We start from the raw sequence: 22,022 nt of genomic DNA, 5'->3' as shown, positions 1-22,022 counted from the left end.
TAATGGAAATAAGCCAAAATTGTAATTATTGCAGATGATATGATTAATTGATAATATTTTTGGGAGAGATTCTTGAACTGAAGTTAGTAGGTCAAGGGTCTTGATATATTATGCCAATTACTTTCCAGAAAGCTTTTATTAATTTCCACTTATACCATAAGTCTATGGATGAGTGCCTTTCTTTTTTCACCGATGTAGGTATTACTGACATAGTAATACTCGTGGTCGTTGTGTTTATTCAGAAGTTATGGTTGTGTATCTAGAAACCTTTAAAAATTTAGTTTTAGAGATTTTATGTCAGTTTTCTTTAATCTGGCAATAACCAGTTAGAAAATATAATGTAGAGGAAAATCATGCTTCTAATATCAACAGAAAACGTAAAATTTTGGAAATAATATGAATGAGCAATACATGAGAATTAGGTAAAGAAAACCAAATTTTACTGAGAGAGAAAATTTAGATATGTAAATAAGCAGTCTGTGTTCCTTAAAGAGAAGGCTTAATATTGTGAGAATATTTTAAGGATATCCTTTCTTCCTAATTCAATTTATGGTTTAAAATAATCCATGCCAGAATCACAATGTGTTATTTTTTGAAAGTCGGAAAATATGATCTGAATATTACCTGGCCGGTTAAACAAGTGAAAATAGCTAATTTTTTTAATGGAAGAGTAAAGAAAAAATTCTTGATGTTAGGTTAATTATGAAACTACAATTAAGTCAGGGTATAGACAAAATGGTAGAATAAATTAAACTCAGACTATGTTGTATTTCAAAATTAATGTATGTTAAGTGAAGCATAACAAATCAGTAGTCTTCTAATGGTCCTGCAGTAACAAAGTTAGTTTTTAGTTGAGGCTGTAGGGAGGAACCCTGACCTCATTTCACATATGCAAATAGATTAGTGAATTGAGGGGGTTTTTTTTAATGGCAAGCTGGTAAAAAGCAAGAAGAAAAATACATTTTATCGGAGACAGAAATTTTCTAAGCATAAAAAGCAACAGAAAAGATCACAAGAGAATTTGACTACTCAAAGCTTTCAAACTTCTGTAGGTTAAAAAAAAAAACCAAACACCAAGAACCAAATTAAAAGACAAAGGACTTATAGAGAAACAAATAGGAAATAAATTATTTATATCTTACTTGCAGCTCATAAAAAAATAATAAAAATATTAGAACCCCAGTAGGATACATAGGTAAGAAATATGAACAGTAAGTTCGTAAGAGAAACACAGATGGCTAATAAACATATGAGAGCATATCCAGTCTCACATGTAAATGAAAACAATATTGTTTTTCAGCGAAAATTTATTTTAATTTATTTGTTTATGTCTTAAACTCACTCAGTACTGGCATGGGCAAAATGATAAAGGCACTCATATACTGCCGGTAGGGTGTAAATTGATATAAGCATTCTGGAAAGTCGTTTGGCAAAGTGAATCAAGAGCTTTCGATCCAGTGATTTAACTTCCAGGAATCTCTCCTAAGGATATTATCAAAAATTATCCAGAGACATTTATCCTGGCATTGTTACAAGAGAAGAAAATTAGTGTCAACACTATGGTCCAGTAACGGGCGAATCGCTAAAGTAAATTGTTGTATCCATATAATCGTGTAGATAACTTTAAATGTTTACAGAGAAAGTTTAGTAATAGTCAGAACCAAATACAGCACATCAAACTGTTAACTTTTGCCTCTACATCACTAAACAAGTGATGATATTTTCTTATTCTTTATATTTTGTTTTACCTTCTAAATTTTTGAAAATGAAAATTCCTCATTTTTATAATCAGGAGAAAAAGTAAACACGTGTGTGTACGCACACACAGTTTCTCGTGCGTGCGCTCTCTCTCTCTCTCTCTCAAATTGTTTTCTCTACATCAAGCAGGAAAATGGACTTCTTCTCCAGCAGCTATTTAATTGCCACAGAAGTCGTAGACGTTGTGTGTACATGTAAACACAACACATAATATTTTGGATTGGATTGGAGACCGTAGTTTTAGCATTGGCTGAGCCATGCTGGAGTTGCCTGCAAGGTGGATTGTTTAAAGCCACATGGCATGGGACTCTGTTTGCTGCGTGGCCTATAATAATCTCCCTTAATGGTGTAGGGCTTTGTCAGAACGTGTCCCCCCCCCCCCCCCCCCCCGTTTCCTTTTTTTAAAGGCTGGGTAGGATCAATTTCCTACACTCCTGGCACTCTAAGATGTCACAGGAAGAAGTTTGGAGCAGATGGTAGTTCAGGGAGATCAGATTCCACACAGTATGAATTATTTTTATAGTCCCCCCCCCCCACCCCCCAGACCTTCATCTTCTAGCTCTCAGCACTACTTCCTCCATGTGGTTTTCTAGCCCTTTTACTTTTGATTCTCCCTTCTCCTACCCTAACATTTTCAAAGAGCTGAGCTACAAAATAAATGCAAGAAAGAGAGCTCATATGATGAGTATATGTAGAATCCAATAATAAAGTCCGGCTTTATTATGCTGTATTTTTAGAGTGAGAATATGCTTTCAATCCATGGCCAAATAGGGCATTAGACTCTTATCAAAATGAACTTGCTGTATCTCGCTACTAATTTTTACGAGACTGTGTTGTTATATTATTTCTTAGAAACCTCTTAGACATACACGTTAACAAAAGGACATTGTATTAGCTAATATGGTTAACTAAGATTTTATCAGCTGTACAAGATTTAGAGAAAAACCGAAGTTTAAATCCATGCGAATTCATATATTGAAGAGACACAGATGCCTTTCAGCTGTGAGAAATGGTAATGAATATGATCCGTCCCTTGTCTTCCTACAGGAGTGCATCTTTACTATGTGGGAGGGGAAGTGTATGCCGAATGCCTCAGCGACAGCAGCATCTTTGTGCAAAGTCGGAACTGCAACTACCATCATGGATTTCACCCCACTACTGTTTGCAAGATCCCTAGTGGGTGTAGTTTGAAAATTTTTAATAACCAAGAATTTGCTCAGTTATTGGCACAGTCTGTGAACCATGGCTTCGAGACAGTCTATGAGCTCACTAAAATGTGTACTATCCGCATGAGCTTTGTAAAAGTAAGTAAGTCCTCTGCTTAGGCTTTAACATGTTTGCTGTGCTTTCTCGCAGTATATGAATCTATATCCTCTTGATATATGTCCATAGAAGCCAACATTATTACCTAGCATTTTTTAAACTTTAGTGAGGATGTCGGTTATTAGGATACAATTAGAATATAAGAGTGTTTGTATTTAAATGTCAACAGTGTAGCAGGCTTTAATAACTTTTTCCTCTTCAAATAAGCACTATTTTAGCTACTGTAATACCATAAGAATATGTTTTGTTGTATATTTAACATATATAATTTAAATGCACGATTTTCTTAAAAGATTAATTCAGTAAACAAACCCCCCTTCCTTTTCATTCTGCGTTTTTAGTACCTTTATGATGATAACATTTGTTGCTTTTGTTTCAGCAATAAATGAGTGATCTTTTTTAAATAAAAGTTCACCATGCTGGGGTTTATTTGTGATAGGTCAGGTTTTTTTAATGGTTCCAGTAAAACCTCATGATTTTCCTATAATTCAGAAGTTAATAAGACCCTTGCCCAAAGATCAGTAGATACCTTCGTTCTAAGACTGTTGTTAGGGTTGAGGATGGAGAAGGTTAAAGACATTGCTCACAATAATTGATCTCTTTCTCCCTTCTCTTCCACCTCCAAGAAATAAAAAAAATTTTAAGATGTCAAAATTAAATATCAAATATCTGACTAGATTTTCATGAGTTGTAACTTATTCTAGTAACTGACTTGTCTCTAAATACTCAAAGATAAATTTTCATCCTCTGTTACCTTGAGAAACAAAACTAATTATATATTTGGGTGAGGCAATCACCTTTTATGTCCTCTCTTCAGAAGCTCACCCAACTTGTTGTGAAACCTGTTTTGTAATGTATGTATTACAGAGGGTAATTTTGGAACCTTACTTTGTTAATCATCCTTTAGATCAAAGATGCCTTTCCCTGAATATCATTTTTTTCTTACTTCTTGAATCATATTAGCAGATTCTGAGTTTTTTCTCCTGGTGTTGGTTTTCTTGAAACATAATTCACCAGTTTTGTGATGTGTGTGTGTGGCTGAGTATGGTACCTTGTTAGTATTAAAGGAGGGTTTTTACCTTTTAAAGAAGTTTACCAATATGCTGTGTACCTATGAGACTGGAAAGATCTTTCTCATGCACTATTAACATTCACGGTTTAATTTTTGACTTTGCATTTGGCTAAAATGAATTTTAAAATGAAGACTCTGACTTGCCAGCGATGGTTTTTGTTTGTTGGGGTTTTTTTTTTTTAATTTTTTTTTTTTACAGTTGATATATTTTGAGGGAGAGAGGGTTCGTGCTCGCACAAGCAGGGAAGAGGCAGAGAGAGAATCCCAAACAGGCTTTGCGCTGTCACCACAGAGCCCAGCTCAGGGCTCTGTCTCACAAACCATGAGATCGTGCCCTGAGCTGAGATCAAGAGTTGGACCCTTAACTGACTGAGCCACCGAGGTGCCCCTTATTTGTTGTTTTATTGGTATTGAGGAAAGAATACCTATTTTTTTTTAATGTTTATTTATTTTTGAAAGAGAGAGAGAGAGACAAAGTGTGAGCGAGGGAAGGGCAGAGAGAGGGAGACACAGAATCTGAAGCAGGCTCCAGGCTCTGAGCTGTCAGCACAGGGCCCGACACAGGGCACGAACCATGAGATCATGGCCTCAGCTGAAGTCTGGCATTTAGCCAACTTAGCCACCCAGGCGCCCAAGAATAACTATTAAGAGTCAGGAAACCCAGGTTCTAGTTTTATCTGCCATTTTATTTTATTTTATTTTATTTTATTTTATTTTATTTTATTTATTTTTTAACATTTATTTTTGAGAGAGCGAGAAAGAGCATGAGTGGGGGGAGGGGCAGAGAGAGAGGGAGACCTAGAATCCAAAGCAGGGTCCAGGCTCTCAGCTGTCAGCATAGAGCCCCACTCGGGGCTCAAACTCCCGAACCGTGACATCATGACAGGAGCTAAAATCGGACGTTTAACCAACTGAGCCACCCAGGCGCCCCTTAGCTGCCATTTTAACTGTGTGATTAAGGCACAGGGATCTTTTGCCCTTCCTCATGTTCATCTTTAAAATGGGTGGATAGAGTTGGGAACTGTGGTAATCATTACAGAGTTCCCTTGATGAGTCTATTATTCTTGAAGGGCCACTCAAGAAGAATCTATGACTCTACTGCTCCAGTTGGATTTCTCTTCAAACTCATTTCATATTGTTTACCCTGTCACTTTTAATGGTTTTACTTTTATAGATTTTTAATTATTTACACACAAGTAAAAACAAACTTTACACTAATAAAAAGTGTTTATGATATGAGGATATGCATTAAAAATGTATTGGATTTCATTCATTCAGCAAATATTTTTAGCACTATTCCAGAGAATTAATACAAAGATGAAAAAAATCACCTTAAAGTTTCTAGCTTCACAAATGCTTACAGCCTAGTATATGCTTAATTATAAAATAACGTGATATATACTGGAATGGAGGGCAATATAAGATATAATAGACATAGCTGGGAAGCTGGATTTGGAAAGCTAAGGGTGAACAAATTTTGTTTTAAAACTCCTGCTGACATGATGAAGGGCAGCTGCTTATCATACATTTGCAACAACAAGTTTGCATAGTGTTTATATGGTATTGTTCTTTATTAAAACCATAAGGGTTTTATACCTTGCCCTTGCACACTTAGCATCTTAGAGAAATTATATAGGTCATTTTGCTAATTTTAATAGCCAGTCTTTTTGCCATTTTGAAGATGATCATCTTGGACTTTAAAACATACATTTTCTAAATTATTTGCACAGTAAATTCCCCATATATCTGAAAAATCCAAGTCCATTCAGCTGAACACGTATTTCTAGAGCTTCTGCTTTGTGCCAATCACTGTGCTAGATGTTTGAGATGGAGATAAATAAGATCTGATCCCTGCCTTCAAAGAACTTACTGTCTAATGGGGGAAACAGGCACACATACCTTTAAATTAAACATAGCAGTGTATTGATATTTGTACAAATGTATGAATGTATATACATATGCATTTCATATATCACACCTTCTTCCTGAGAGTTCTGATATTTTTATATGTACTTCTTGAAATTCCTGGAGTAGATAGGTATCAGATAAATAGAACCCAGCCTTCTCTGACATTCCTCATGAAACAAGGGTTTATGAGAGCTTTATATTCCATTGCCCACCACACTAGTGAGTTTTTGATCACTGCAGTTGCAAAATTACCTTTGTCTTTTGCAACTTTAGTGTCCCGATTCAGTCATACTGAAGATGTCTGGCAGACTACCTTCTTGTACAAATGTTTAATGGAATCTATTGATTCAAAGCAATGCTTCGGTGTCCATAATAGCTTTCTGGATATGTATGTGCCTCTGCCCGTTTGTTTAGAGACTGAAAGATCAAGAGCTCTGTGTTGGTAGGAGGACCTTCAGTGGCTGAGGAGGGAAGAAGCAGAAAGTCAGTTTGGCTAACCTGACTTTTTCTTTATTTTCTTGATGATAAAAAGTTAAAAGGTGCCTTCGTTAAATGAAACAGCCTTATGATATATTTGAAACTTTCATTCCCCAAGACCAGTGCCTCTTAACTTTGATTCTGTGGAGGAAACTTAGGGAGCCTAGAACACACCCATCACCTGAAACTGCCTGCCATACTGTATGTGTTTGTGCACACAAGCATCTGTCTTATGGAAGGCATCTGTGTCTTTAATCAAGAGTGTCTGATTACTTGAATTCTTCTTACTTAAAAAGTTTAATCCCGGAGTGAAGCAAGTTAAATGACCTCCACTGTGTCTTCTAGGGTTGGGGAGCAGAATATCACCGCCAGGATGTTACTAGCACCCCCTGCTGGATTGAGATCCACCTGCATGGCCCCCTCCAGTGGCTGGATAAAGTTCTTACTCAGATGGGTTCACCTCACAATCCTATTTCATCTGTGTCTTAAACAGCCTCAGGCTTCTGCCTCTTGAAAACTATTGAGCCTTGCATGTACTTGAAGGATGGATGAGTCAGACACGATCAAGAACTGACAAAGGAGCCTTGATAATACTTGACCTCTGTGACCAACTGTTGGATTCAGAAATTAAAAAAATAAAAAAAACAAAAACCTTGGTAACATACTGTCGATATCAAGAACCTGTTTAGTTTACATTGTAACATTCTATTGTAAAATCAACTAAAATGCATACTTTTAGCAGGACTTCGTGTATAGTTAAAGGAGAGATGGCCAAGCCAGGGACAAATTATCTATTTGGTCCTAAGAGAAATGGTCCTAAGAGATTCTTTTGTGTTTGGCACTTTAAGGTCATCGTTTGGCAGAAGTTTAGCATTAATAGTCTTTCTGAAGTGTGTTTTTATCAGGTTTAGAACCCATGTTGAGTCTTATTTTCATGGGTTTTCATAATGTTTTAAAACTATTTGTTTAGTAATGGGTTTTGTTTGTTTTTTAAGTAAAGTTTAATCTGATGATATACATAGTAATCTTTCTAAAATTGTACGCTGACCATACTGCTGTCAGAATAATGTTAGGTATATGCTCTTTGCTAAATATATATGTACAGAATATTTGGAAGTTAAGAATGGATTAGACTAGTGGACTTAGTATTTGAGGGGGTGGGGGAGAGGGAAATGACAACTGCAAATGTAGAATATACTGTAAAAAGTCAGTTTGTGACTTTCAGGAAACAAACTGATGCCTGAATTTTGCTGTGTTTCAATTTTTTAGACATTTTATCCTTTTCTTTTCTTTTTTTTTTTTTTTTTTTTTTTGGGCGCCTTCTATCCCATCCTCTCCAAAAAACAGTTGTGCAGCTGGTTAATTCATGTAACTGTGAGAGCAAATGAGTAATTCCTGCTACTCTGAAATCGACTGCCTATATGTCTCAATACCAACCGTATGGAGTGCTTCAATTTAATAAGCAGTTTTTTATGGAGTTTACAGAAACTGGCTTTAATTTTCAAGTGAATTGTTCACCAACTGTTAAATATTTGGAGGATTTAAAGAACATCCCTGTTTAAATCCATTTCAGACTTTTAAGGATTTTTTTTGTACTGTTTGGTTTTATTTTTCTTCTGCTAATCTTTTATATTCACTTATGCTCTCGTACATTGAGTACTTTTATTCCAAAACTAGTGGGTTTTCTCTACTGGAAATTTTAAATAAACCTGTCATTATTGCTTACTTTGATTAAAAATTTGTCGTTTCCTTATTTCACTTGCTAGATTTTAGGATCAATCAGATTTGCTTCTGAATCTTCGGAGCGATTTCTCTCAAATAATTCTTTGCCAAACATAACAAACTAAGTTACTAATACAGAGACAGGGAAACTGAATCATGAAGAGGGCAGCATCCCTATAAATCAGAAAAGGACGTGTGGAACTTCGGAAATTAAGAAAAAAAGGAGCAAAATTTGGAATTTTAGACCTAACCGTATAAACTTGTTTATGTGAGGAATTGCAGCACCAACAGTTCTAGATGGACAACACTCTACAGCATCTCAGCTTCACACAAAAAAGCAAGTGTAACGTTGGCCCGGAAGGAGAGCTCAAAACTGCAGCCAGACGGTGTTCGCTTGCCCATCCACCTCCTATGGGAATCCTCTGTCCTCTCTCCCATCCCCCACCCCAACCCCAGACAGTTTGCCCATGAAGGACACAGACTTGAGAAGACTTAGATTCTTCCCTTGGCCACATCGATGCCACCCCTTCTTCTTTTGATACGTCCTTCCCACAGTTGTTTACCATAGCTCCGTTTCTGCCCCGAACTGTGACCAAATAGAAACTTCTGCTGCATCTTGCTGTCTCCAAAAACATTGTGCCAGTGGAGAAAGCCCTGGATAGAATACCTATATTAGTGCACACGTTTATGGGCATCTGCTGGGTCACTTAACTTCAGTGAACCTCTGGTCCCTCACTTGTAGAAAGGAGACACTGTTTCCTTGTCACAAAGTTGAGGTGAAGCTCTTTTGGAAGAAAAAGGTGTGAAAATGCCCTGGAAACATTACTGCATGTGAGTACGGGAGTCACTGTTAAACCCTCCCCTGTGTGCTATTTTCCCATTTCCCTAAGTCATTCCTCTCACGGGTGATCAGGAGTGATGATGGGGATTAGTGTGATACAATAAAGTTAGAGAAGATGAATAAATTAAAACTATTGAGCTTCAACAACGAAGTGTCGCTGAAAATTGTCCAACAATAAAGAGCCAGGGTCAGGATTTCTCACCCCCTTCCTAGCAGTTAGCTATTTTTTGCTTTCCCCCAGTTCCCATGGCTGCTTGCTGGTACAGTTATGCAAATTGTTAACTGGGTGTAGCACTCTAGTAGGCAGCTTGGAGATAGACTGGGTCAAACTCCAAAATAATCCGGAAGATTGAAACCTACTGGAAGGGGGGACCCTAGGAATTTGCAGCATGGTAAATGAGTCCTTCCTGCTCAAGTGCAATTATTTGTGTTTTTGGTAAAATCTTGATAGAGGTCATTGTCGTCATAGGAGACTATTGAGTCTCCTGGAAGTTTCGGATTAAGGGGAAAAAGAGCAACTGTTAGGATTACTTTAAATTCAACAAATTCAAACAAAAAGCAATGCGAGCTGTTTCATAGTAGACCTATTTCCTGCCACCAAGAAACCACGAACGGGGATGATTAGAAGTGGAGGGCCTAGAGCTCCTCACTCCCTCGTTTCCGACATCCAGTGAGTTCCTTAAGTTTCCTGCACCTGTTTAATCACCCATAAAATAGAAGCAACAAAGCCTATCTCATGGAGTTACCATGGAAATTAAGTCAATACACGCGAAGCACTTAGAACTTCTCAATAGATATTAATACGACCAAATCACACTGTCTGGGAAAGCAATCAGAAAAGAGTTCAAATCAACAAACATTTGATGAAGACTACTTACCTTTAAAATATGTAAGAAGCACGGTGGGGAATCCTGACTGACCTCAGGGAGTATGTAGTCTAGTGATAAGAGAAACCCAACGGAGGAAAGCTAGCAGTTTGTGAAGGCTTCCCACGCCAAGCACTGTGAAGCAGTTTCCACATAAGAACATAAGAGAATACTCTATCCTCAACTCCTGTCATTTTTCTTATAAATGAGGAAACTAGCCCAGAAGCTAAATAACTTGCCCAAAGTCACGTAGCTAGTTTGGGAATCAGAATTTCAATTCGGGTAGGACTTAAAAATTTAGAGTTAATTCCATTATATATGTTTCTGTTGTTAGTTTGCAGACATAAACAGTATAAAATAAGGCAGAAGGAAAAGCACAAAGGAAAGAAGATACAGTTCAGACTTCAGTGAGTAAAGAGATCCATAAAGGTTTTACAGAGGAAGTGGTATTTAAGGTTGAGCTTTGAAGGTTGGAAGCATTTTCATAATTGGAGAAACTTCTGGGCAAGAGAACAGTCTGAGTAGAAGTATACGTGACAGATAACCTGTTGCTTGGTCCACTCCGGCATCTGCCCACCAGTTTCTGAAGACATTCCTCCAACCTACAGGATTACCGTGGGATTTATCAAACAGTCCCTCTGGCCACTATTAGGTGGTCTCCGTAGGGACCTGTTCTGTAGGAATGCTGAGACTAGAAGAGTTTTTCTGTGTCTGGCTGAAGCTAAGGTAAACCTTGGGATTGTCCCTACCATCTCTTTGGCTCTATGGGCTGGGGATGAGAACATAAGAGAGAATTTTAAGGGCATCCAGACTGTAGGGTGTAGGACTTACCAAGCGCTGCCACATTCCTGTTAATGGTTATCCTGCGACACCAGAATCTTTATGGCTAATCCGCTCTTGCGCTTCATGTAGTTTGATTTGAGTTTTTGTCAGCCTGCAAGAATACGTGGTTTAAGCAATACGGTATGAACATACTTGAATTTTTATTTTTTTTATTTTTAAAATTTTATTTTTATATTTTTTAATGTTTATTTTTGACAGAGAGAGAGAGAGAGAGAGAGAGACCAAGCATGAGCGGGGGAGGGACAGAGGGAGGGAGACACAGAATCCAAAGCAGGCTCCAGGCTCTTAGCTCTCAGCACAGAGCCGGATGCGGGGCTCGAGCCCACAGACCACGAGATCATGACCTGGGCTGAAGTCGGACGCTCAACCGACTGGGCCACCCAGGCACCCTGAACATACTTGACTTTTTAAAAAATGCTTGCTTATTTATTTTGAGAAAGAGAGTGCAAGTAAGCAGGAGTGGGGGAGGAGCAGAGAGAGAGAGAGAGAGAGAATCCCAAGCAGGCTCTGCAGGACCATGAGATCATGATCTGAGCTGAAATCAAGAGTCAGACACTTAACCAACTGAGCTACCCAGGAGCCCCATACCTGACTTTTTTAAAGATACACCATTTGTATAGGTAATTTTCTTTTAACCAAACAATACTGGTTCGCTAAAGATTTTTAAAGTCTAAGAAAAACAAAAGGAAGAAACTGAAAATCACCTGTACTAACCGTTGGTGATTAAATTACTTTATCCTTGAACCAGGTGGTTATGACAACCTGGCATAGAGATATTCGGCATGCTATAGGAAATTCAGGTCTAAAGGTTAGTCACTAGCATCAAGGTGATTGGCTCCATTTGTTAAGCAGTTATCGGCACCAACCCTGTGCCAACCATTGTGCTGAGTGATAAAAGCAAATAAATCCCCCGCCCTACCTGCGCAGCTTGCACTCTAATGAGAAAGGAAGATAAGTGACACAATAACATTGTGCTGTGACAGCAGAGGGCACAGAAGGGAATATAAACTGGACCAGAAGACTCAGGGAAGACTTCTCAGAGGGGACGGTGCTAAATGCCCGGCACATTACCGTACCAGATTTAGTTCTCATAACTCAGGCTTCACCCAACGCAGAAGACGAGCTGTTTGGTCTCAATGTGCATTGATTTCTTTGTTACATACACATTTCTTATTTTTCTGGGAGAATTGGGATTGTAGGCAGTTTACTGGAAACTCTCTTTTTAATTGAGTCTGTTGACTGTAATTTTAAAATCCGCACAATTCTTAAGTGGTTTTTAAGGCAGTGGTCCCCAAGGATGGTGCTGGAGGGAATTCTCAGGCCTACAGTTTCTAGGCACTGGAACTGAAAATCTCTTCATGGAAGATCTGGAAGCTCAATGCTAGCAACTGAAAAGCCATAATACATTCTCACCGAGATGCAATTCGCAGTTTAAAAGGCAGGGTCCTGTTATATTTAAAAGCTCAGGAATGGCTTTAAGGAAGACTTTGTGAAAAGCTGACAATGTGTAAATTACCCCCTCCCCTGCCTTGATCTCAAAGACAAGTAAATCAAAGTAAGATAGCCTTGGAGTAAGTTTTTAAAAGGTTAAAAAAAAAATAAATTGAAATCAAGCTGCCGTTATTCCTTAAGACTAGATATTTTGTGAGAACATGAGAGAAAATTTTGTTTTTTCCTCTAGTCTTGGGTCAGATGGAGACAAAAGAATAAATTCACCTCCACCATATTTCCATTGCATGGATTTCCATTGCATGGATGTATAGTTATGTTGCAGATGTGATAAAGAGTCTGGGCACATGAATTATATATAGACATTTTTTTTAATGCTGACTCTGTCACCTTCCAGCTGTGTCATCTCAGGCAAGCGAATTAATGTATGAGCTTCAGTCTCATCATCTGTAAATGGAAGAATAATAGTCACACTCTCACAGGTTGTGTGATGCTGTGATGTGCACTAAATACTTGGCACAGAAGCAGGCACACAGTAAGTGCTTAATAGTGGCTTGGGTACAATGGTGATGATGACCTAGAGGGCTTCATCAATACAGGCCTAATAAACTCTTTTTTTTTTTTTTTAATTTTTAATGTTTGGGGCACCTGGGTAGCTCAGTCAGTTGAGGGTCTGACTTCGGCTCAGGTCATGATCTCGCAGTTAGTGGGTTCGAGCCCAGCATTGGGCTCTGTGCTGACAGCTTGGAGCCTGGAGCCTGCTTCGAATTCTGATTCTCCCTCTCTTTCTGCCCCTCCCTTGCTCATACTCTGTCTCTCTCTCTCTCTCTCAAAAATAAATGTTAAAAAAAATTAAAAATAAATATAGAGAGACATAGCATGAGTGGGGAGGGTCAGAGAGAGAGGGAGACACAGAATCCGAAGCAGGCTCCAGGCTCCGAGCTGTCAGCACAGAGCCCGACACAGGGCTCAAACTCACAAACCGTGAGATCATGACCTGAGCCAAAGTCAGATGCTTAACCAACTGAGCCACCCATGTGCCCCAGGCCTAATGAATGAACTCTTATCTCTGGGATATCGTAGATGATTTGAAACCCAGTAAGATTTTTTTAAATCCCCACAACAATAATAAACATTAAAGAAAAAAAAAGCAGTGGCCAGTGTGTATAGCACAGCTAATGTTAATAAAACATAAATCTTGTCCATTTTCTCCTGCTGCTTCCAACAAGAATCCCACCTATAGATTCTTGACAGAAGATTCTTGATGTAACACTATTGCCAGTTTTATTCTATTTACTAAATAACTGCTTTCCGAGTACTTACAAATATTGATTTACATTACTCCTTAATCCACCCTTAATTTATAGACTAGCCACTTATTAGGATACCTCTTACCCTTGTGTTTTCCAATATTAAAATAATGTCTTTATTCCTGGTTCCATCCTAGGTTATTCTACCTTGAATATTTGCCAAACCCGGTCTCAGAATCGTAACTCCCGCCACCCGCCTTAGCGTGTCACTAATCCCAAAGGATTTGGGCTTCTCTAGAGTTCTGACCCAGAGTCTCCTCCATCTGCTGAGAGGCCACCCCACTGGAAATTTACATGCAGCGTATGCCTTCCCCACAACCTTAGCCATTCTTTTTCTGTGTCGTTCCAACATTCCAAATTCTTGTTTATCCCTGTGTAGGCAAGGATTTATTTTGGTAGTGTAATTCTGTCTCCTCTGGTCAGGACATGGAAGCCTCTTATTCTACTTCTGGAAGCGTATGATTCCTAACTGGGTGAACTGGCAGTCACTGTGCCCTGGGTGTCTGCCTAAATACACAGCAGATTCTACCAGTTACCAGTCATCGTATATTAATAACCCACTCGTATCTAGTAAAATCCATTAACTCATGTTCCTACCAATTTTCCAGCTCCATCCCCTCACTTGACTAAGTATATTTAGAAATTTAAATTTGCATAGGTCCTTTTGAGAGGAAGGAGACAAGATAAACCCATTTAACCTTTATAGGATATGTAATTCTACTTAAGCATAAGGCGTTAACTGTAACACCACTAAGAAATGTCTCCAAAGCTAATCCTCATGTGACAGTAAAGAGCCTTTATTTTTTTTTTATGTTTATTTTTGAGAGAGAGAGAGAGAGAGAGAGAGAGAGAGAGAGAGAGAGAATGAATGGGAGAGGAGCAGGGAGAGAGGGAGACAGAATCCAAAGCAGGTTTCAGGCTCTGAGCTGTCAGCACAGAGCCTGACACGGGGCTCAAACTCATGAGCCATGAGATCATGACCTGAGCCAAAGTCAGACTCTTAACCAACTGAAACACCCAGGTGCCCCTATGTGACAGTAAAATGCTTTAAAATTCCAATGATTGAGACACCAATCCAAATGGGTTGTGACACTGATCAACCTTTATTTTTTTTTTAAGTTCATTTATTTATTTTGAGAAAGTTCAAGCAGGGGTGCAGCAGTGGAGTGGGGGGGGGGGGGGGCGGGCAGGAAGAGAGAGAATCTCAAGCACAGAGCCCAAATGGGGCTTGAACTCATGAACTTTGAGATCATGCCCCGAGCAGAAGTCAAGAGTCAGATGCTTAACTGACTGAGCAACCCAGGCATCCTGATCTATCTTTAAAATGGATGGAGGGTTCCTATATATATTCCAGACTGGAGCTTCTGTCTTTCGGGAGACTGGAGCAAGAGGAAGTAAGGGAGAGAGAAAGGGTCCAAGTCAGAGACCTATATCCAGACTCTGGCCCTTGGTGATCTCTGGTGATCCTTGTGAAGTTCTCCAGTCCTTTGACCCTGGGTTTCTCTCTGTAAAATGGGAGTCACACCCTTCAGTGAATGGGTGAAGAAGAGGGACAAGTCTGCTTGTCATATCGGTATCTGAGTTGGTGCCCAATAAATAGGAGTTGCCATACTTATGTTTGGTTAGGCTGCCAGGCTGATTTATTTTTTAATCTATATGTGTCTATTTGAAAGTTCACCTTCACTGCCTTCAAATTAAAAAACGATAAAGTTGCATGATGTGAAAGTTATATCCTAATAAAGCTATAAAAAAGGAAGATTTTTAAAATTAAAAAAAAAGGAATCCATCAAATTCCCTTAGAGAATATATAAGTGATTTTTAAGCTGAAAAACCTCAGTGCCTATTCTGTAGGGGGCCAATAAATATTGATTAATAGACTTCATCTGTAGTTTTTCATGAGAAGGCAAGCCCAAGTTCTCCCTTATGTAGACTGCCCTTAATCCAAACATTAATTACTACTTTTGTATCACAAGACTGTTATGATAATCATACTCTATGCATTGGGAAATAATTTGAAATTCATGAAGAAGTACATCTCCATGCTTTGATAAATGAGTATAATTAGTTCCAAAATTTTTGTTCATAAGCCAAAACTGGTGTCATTAATCATTAAATATTCCCATTAAAATTAATGTAAAAACTTCAGTGTTGCTCTTAATGGAATAATTAATAGAGTAGAGGCCTCATTTAATGGTGTTGGAGGGCCCCAAGGCTCTGTCCTAGCTGTCCTTCTCCTCTTTCTACACCTCCCTCCCAAGGTGACTTCTTCCACTCTCCAATCCCATGGCTTTGATTACCTTCTATATACCATTGACTCACAGATGTGTCTCCAGCCGGGGCATCCCTTGGGAACTCAGACATCCAAGTGCCTGCTTGACATCTCCACATGGGTGTCATCTCAAACTTAACATGGCCAAAACTGAACTTGATCCCATGCCACCCCCCCACATGCTCTTCCCTTCTTGGTAAAGACCAGCATCATTCACGCAGTTGCTAAAGCCACAAATCTTTTCTCATCCACATCCATCCCATCCATAGATCCCATTGCCTCTACCCTCAAAACACATCTGTCTCCACTTCTTTCCATCTCTGCTCCTTCTTTCCTAGCCTAAGGCACCATCATCTCTTGCCTGGACCACAACCATCACTTTCTGATTGGTCTTCCGGGTCACTAACCTTGCTCTTGCTACAATTGACTCTCCACATGGCACCAGGGAAAACCTTTAAAAATGCAAATCGGGGGCGCCTGGGTGGCTCAGTCGCTTAAGCGTCAGACTTCGGCTCAGGTCATGATCTCACGGTCCGTGAGTTCGAGCCCCGTGTCGGGCTCTGTGCTGACAGCTCAGAGCCTGGAGCCCGTTTCAGATTCTGTGTCTCCCTCTCTCTCTGCCCCTCCCCTGTTCATGCTCTGTCTCTCTCTGTCACAAAAATAAATAAACGTTAAAAAAAAATAAAAAAATAAAATAAAATGCAAATCAGTTTATGTCACTTCCTAGCACAAAAGCTTTCACTGAGTTCCCACAGGTGCTTAGCATCAATTCCAAACCCTCCTGTGGCTCACGAGGCACTGCCTCAGTGGTTCTTATTCCTAGGGGGTGATTAGAGTTTTATGGGATTATGATTATCATGGTGATTGGGAGGGGGTGCTGCGACTGGCATTTAGTGGGCGGGGTGAGGAATGCTAGATGTCCTGCAGCTACAGGATGAGCTTGCTTGCTTTCTTTCTTTCTTTCTTTCTTCTTTCTTTCTTTTTTAACTTATTTATGTATTTTAAGAGAGAGAAAATGAGCAGGGGAGGGAGAGAGAATCCCAAGCAGGCTCTGCACTGCCAGTATGGAGCCCGACACAAGGCTTAAACTCAGGAACCAGGAGATCAATGACCTGAACTGAAACCAAGAGTCCCACCCTTAACTGATTCAGCCCCCCAGGCGCCCCAGGATGAGCCTTCATTCTGCCTGTTGATCATTACCTGAGCCTGGATCCAGACTTGATATTACATATTAAGTACAAAATAGAAAAGGATGTGCTGTGTTTTGTTCCAAATTTTATCTAGAAATGTTCACCATTTCGGAAAATCCCCTCACAGCTGAAGGAGCCACTGACCATGTTTGAATCATTACTGCAACATCCCTTCACATGCATGTTGATTCTGCCTAAGTGGGCCGTTATCTGCTTACTTCTATCTTCCAGCGGAGTTGTGCCTAAACATTTACGTGTTGAAATACAAAGCACTTTATTATAAATTGTTTTTTAAAATTACTCCTTTAACAGGAATTAATGGTTGATTGATGATACCAGTTTGGACTTACGAGCAAAAATTTTGAACTAATGATACTCATCTGTTGAGAGATGAGATGAGGGAACTTATATACGAAGCAAAAATTATTTCCCAATGATAGGCTATGGTTACCATAACAATCTTACAACAAAATAATAATCAACATGGGCCATGGAGGAGAGGTCTCACTCTTCTCACGGGAAAAAATCGCAGATGAGGTCCATCAATTCATTGGCCACCTACAAACTAGGGCAGGAATTCATGGTTTAATACCATTCTTATTGTTCCTAGGGAAATTTGATAACTTTTGTAGTCTTAATATGTTTTTAAATTTTAAAACAGTGAAGGTGAAATTAACATAGAAAGGAATTTCCTTTTTGAGCCGCAGGAGGGGCACTACAATTCTTTTTTAAAGAGGCATTGGGTCTTAGGTTTGAGATTCGGTCGGTGTCCCATGCTCTCTGGTTCTGGCTTACCTCTCCTGTCTGACCTCCTCCCACCCCAATCCAAATTCTCAGACACACCAAGTTCTTACCCGTCTGAGCACCTCTGCACCAGCCACTAATTCTCCCTCCCTCCAGTGCTCCTCTCCCTGCTGTTTGCACAATGGCTCCTGCTTGGGTACTACCTCCTTGGATCCTTGCTGGCCCGAGGCACTCTCCATCACATCGCCAGAGATCACCACCTGATCGGGGACCTTCTCTGTATTACACAACAGAACATTGAACATTACCTGAGAATATGGTAGGGGCCTAGAACATGTTTGTTGAATTAAAGCATGAGTAGAGGGAGGCAAGGTAAAGCATCTTGGTGGTAACATATGAATAGCATTCATAATTCTGAACATATAAAACTGTAAATGCTTGCATTCTAAAAGAAAATGTTAAGACATCTGAACCAATATGGTGGCATTGCCAGCACCCATGCTCACAGTTTCAAAGACTGCAAATTAGTACCAAGTGCAAGTACATTCACAATAGATTTGTGAGCTCTTTCTAGTTAGGTGTGGTATTTCTCAGTTAAAATATATCTGTGGTCACATATGCAGGGTATAAGAGCCCATATAAGTGATTTCTTATTCAAACTGAGGTTAAAAACAAAATCATGATGGAGGAACATGGGGTCAAACATCTCCCAGCAAACCTTGATGACCAATTGAGCAAGGAGAAATGTTTACCAAAAACTGGCATATAAGCATGGGGCTTAGGCGAATAAAACTTTCATCAGGAGAGCATCCAAAGAGAGATGTGTGTAAAGAGCATTAACTAACCTGCCTCCGGTTCTCCCATCATTAACCCATCCACTATATGCGCTTGCTAAAATTCCAGGGTTATCACTGTACTCTGATGAAAATCCTCTGGTAAGTTTTATCACCATATATGGCATGTATAATAATGAGATCAGAGAAGTGCCACCTACTTGCAGAGCATAGTCTGACTGCTCCCACCTGCTAGCCTGTCCCCTCGCAGGCCCTAAGCTCTAGTCACTCTGGAAAATTTGTTGTCCTCACCCATGACAACCACTGTCCTGGGCAGTGGTGGAACCCCAACCCCCCTCCGCCATTATGCTACCATAGCACCCTCAGCTTATTCCCATTTAAAGTGATGCATGTTCCTAGTGCAATTTTCTCTTCCACTGGACTAGCTGCTGTTTGAATGCAGGACTGTATCTCACTTATCTTAGTCTCTCCCGCACTACCCGAGGCTCGGAGCACGATAGACACTCAGTGTATGTTGGTCTGAAAAAAAAAAACAATGAATTTACCTAAAGATTTAATGATCTTTTGGTGGAATAAGCTGATAATGATCTGATATTTCAGAGACTGCTATTCTAAATATGATTTTTATCTTTTCACAGTTGAACGTGATTTGCTCTTTCCATAGGGAAGGCTCACCCTGAGTCTGAATGTGAGATCTGAGCTTCCTTTCCCTGGGATTCTTATATTCTACCTCTTCAGAATAGCATTCAGTAGCAACACAGGGGATTCAGGAAGGCAGGTGAATATTTACAGATGTGAAATTCAATAATCTTTCATCAAGGGCATTTGTTGACTGTAAGATTACAATAGGGGGTTCTAAGAGTGGAAGATGTGGCCCAGCTTGGTGAATAACTAAGGGGAGGCAGCCCAGCAGCCTCAAGAAGGAGAGAGCTTGGGGGCGCCTGGGTGGCCCAGTCGGCTGGGCGTCCGGCTTCAGCCAGGTCACGATCTCGCGGTCCGTGAGTTCGAGCCCCGCGTCGGGCTCTGGGCTGATGGCTCAGAGCCTGGAGCCTGTTTCCGATTCTGTGTCTCCCTCTCTCTCTGCCCCTCCCCCGTTAATGCTCTGTCTCTCTCTGTCCCAAAAATAAATAAACGTTGGAAAAAAAAGAAGGAGAGAGCTTGAAGAACCAGGGAGAACATATAGCCCACATGCCCTCATACATCCATGTGCATGGGGCGGGGGGATGGAGAGGTTGGGGGTGCGATAAGCCCCTAAAACTGCATGTAAAATGTTTTGTGTATGTAGCGAGGTATATTTTCCCTGTGGGTGGATGGGCCCACCCCATTCTCAAAACCATCTGTGACCAATGAAAGGTTAAGATCTAGCCCGATATTGGGGTGTCTGGCTGGCTCAGTCGGTAGAGCATATGACTCTTGATCTTGGGGTCATGGGGGGGGGGCATAGAGAGCTCACTTAAAAACAAAACTACAGTAAAATATAAAATATAATAAATATATTTTACTACAGTAAAATATAAAATAGAATAAAAATAAAATAAAATAAAATAAAATAAAATAAAATAAAATAAAATAAATGTAGCCCAATATGAACTTTCCTCCCTCAATAAAGAAAACTCTGGCCTGGAAGGTTGGATGAGTTGTCCAAGGCTGCGTGGCACCTTAGTGTCCTAGCTGTGCCTGGAACCCAGTCTCCACTGCTTGTTTCCACTGCTTGCCCATGCAAGTTTCCATTGCTTGCCCATGTTGCCTTCCCATCAGAGAGGGCTGATGCTTCCGGCAGTTTTCTTAGAAAGGCTTCTTAAACTGATGGCAGTATCCCAGTTGTCCTAAATTGAATGCAATATTAGTGGGTACCACTTTAAAACTAGGGCTAAGGCATATACTTACTGCACTTGATCTCTGTTTTACACCAGATTGTGTAACTACTACGACTGAGCGCTATTTGATACTTTCATTTGTCCCCCGCAACACACACCCTTTGGAGATACTTTTAAATTTTGTTCAAATTGGTACTGCAGGTCAGAATGCAAATTCTATAATAAAATTACTGAACTGTGTTGGAGCTCCTGAAATTGCAGTTTCATAGGCTCTTAGTTTCTAAAATTGTGATGCCTTGCTTTATTTATATGTGGGCCAAGTTATTTAAATTTTTTACAGGGACAATGTTTTGTTACTTCGCGTTCCCTATAGGGAATGACAACTAGAAGTTCCCTTGAAAATTATGGTTTCAACTCCATTTTTGTGCTTTTAGAAGTGAAGCATTACAGGACTTTGGTTTGGAATGGTAAAAAAAAATTTTAAAAAGGTTATTTATTTTTTTCTCATGGAAAATTCTTTAGAATTACTGCCTTGGGACGCCTGTGGCTCAGTCAGTTAAGCGTCCTCACGGTTCGTGGGCTCGAGCCCCGTGTCGGGCTCTACGCTGATAGCTCGAAGCCTGGAAACTGCTTTGGATTCTGTGTCTCCCTGTCCTTAACCTTGCTTGCACTCTGTCTCTCTCCTTCTCTCTCTAAAAAATAAATAAGCATTGGGGCGCCTGGGTGGCTCAGTCGGTTAAGTGGCCGACTTCGGCTCAGGTCATGATCTCGTGGTCTGTGAGTTCGAGCCCCGCGTCGGGCTCTGTGCTGACAGCTCAGAACCTGGAGCCTGTTTCAGACTCTGTGTCTCCCTCTTTCTCTGACCCTCCCCCGTTCATGCTCTGTCTCTCTCTGTCTCAAAAATAAATAAACGTTAAAAAAAAAAATTTTAAATAAATAAATAAATAAATAAGCATTAAAATTAAAAAAAAAAAGTATTATTGCCTTGGTGCAATGGCTGTGGAGAGTGACAAGAACAGTCTATTATGGTGTATCCATTTTCCCGGCTTTTAAATACTGAAGAACAGGAGGTTCTTCCCAGGTTGCACGACTGCCTGTGGTGATTATCCTTGAGGCTTGGAACTACTGCTGAAAAAGTCTCATTCAGAGTTGCTTACCGGGGGAGGGAGGGAGAGAAGGCTCCCAAATGCAGAACAGCTCAGTGAGGTGCATCTAGCATGAAAGAGTCAGCTGGGGGGCGAGTGATGTGTAGGGGGTAACCTGTCCTCCCTCTGTTGTAGTTCCTAAAAAAGGCTAGACACTATGCAGGAAGAAACGCAAGAAGGGAAATGATAGGAACATTCTGTAAATGTGGAGAAGCCAAGTATTAGAATTATGTACATAGGATGTGCATTGCAGATGCTGAACAGAACCGAAGGGTAGCCAGGAGGACACATGAAAGCCCAGGTCCCGGGGCCAAGTGGCACAAGGCAGGAGAGAAAGAAGAGTTCAGAGCAAACGGCACAGAGAGAAAGCTAATAGGAAAAGCCAGCTGTCCGTGGTCTGCTCTCACCCCCACATCCCCCACATGCCACCTGGCATGCCCACCCCTCTCCCCCACCTGCAAAGATCCCGAGTACCCGCTTGCTGTCCTGCTCGC

General features: G+C 40.2%; 1 protein-coding gene and 1 long non-coding RNA gene across 8 annotated transcripts in view; one reads left to right on the top strand and one right to left on the bottom strand.

Annotated features, from left to right (window-relative positions):
• Positions 1–8,276, top strand: part of SMAD1 (SMAD family member 1) — a 78,527-nt gene extending 70,251 nt beyond the window's left edge. For all 7 annotated transcript variants that reach the window (XM_047856573.1, XM_047856577.1, XM_047856578.1 and 4 more), the window contains exons 6-7: positions 2,806–3,062; positions 6,884–8,276. In XM_047856573.1, the coding sequence (XP_047712529.1) occupies positions 2,806–3,062; positions 6,884–7,027 (401 nt within the window). In that variant the 3' untranslated portion in view covers positions 7,028–8,276. The remainder of the gene's footprint in view (positions 1–2,805; positions 3,063–6,883) is intronic.
• Positions 1–18,830, bottom strand: part of LOC125164092 (uncharacterized) — a 40,741-nt gene extending 21,911 nt beyond the window's left edge. Inside the window, exons 1-2 of the long non-coding RNA XR_007151638.1 lie at positions 18,767–18,830; positions 10,799–10,901 (exon numbers count right to left, since the gene is read on the bottom strand). This is a non-coding gene — a long non-coding RNA (uncharacterized LOC125164092). The remainder of the gene's footprint in view (positions 1–10,798; positions 10,902–18,766) is intronic.
• Between the last annotated feature and the right edge of the window lie 3,192 nt (positions 18,831–22,022).

Source organism: Prionailurus viverrinus, chromosome B1, assembly GCF_022837055.1.
Source record: "Prionailurus viverrinus isolate Anna chromosome B1, UM_Priviv_1.0, whole genome shotgun sequence".
In the NCBI taxonomy this organism is placed as follows: Eukaryota; Metazoa; Chordata; class Mammalia; order Carnivora; family Felidae; genus Prionailurus; species Prionailurus viverrinus.
The sequence above is the reverse complement of the archived record's forward strand: the minus strand, read 5'-3'. Positions and strand labels throughout refer to the sequence as shown.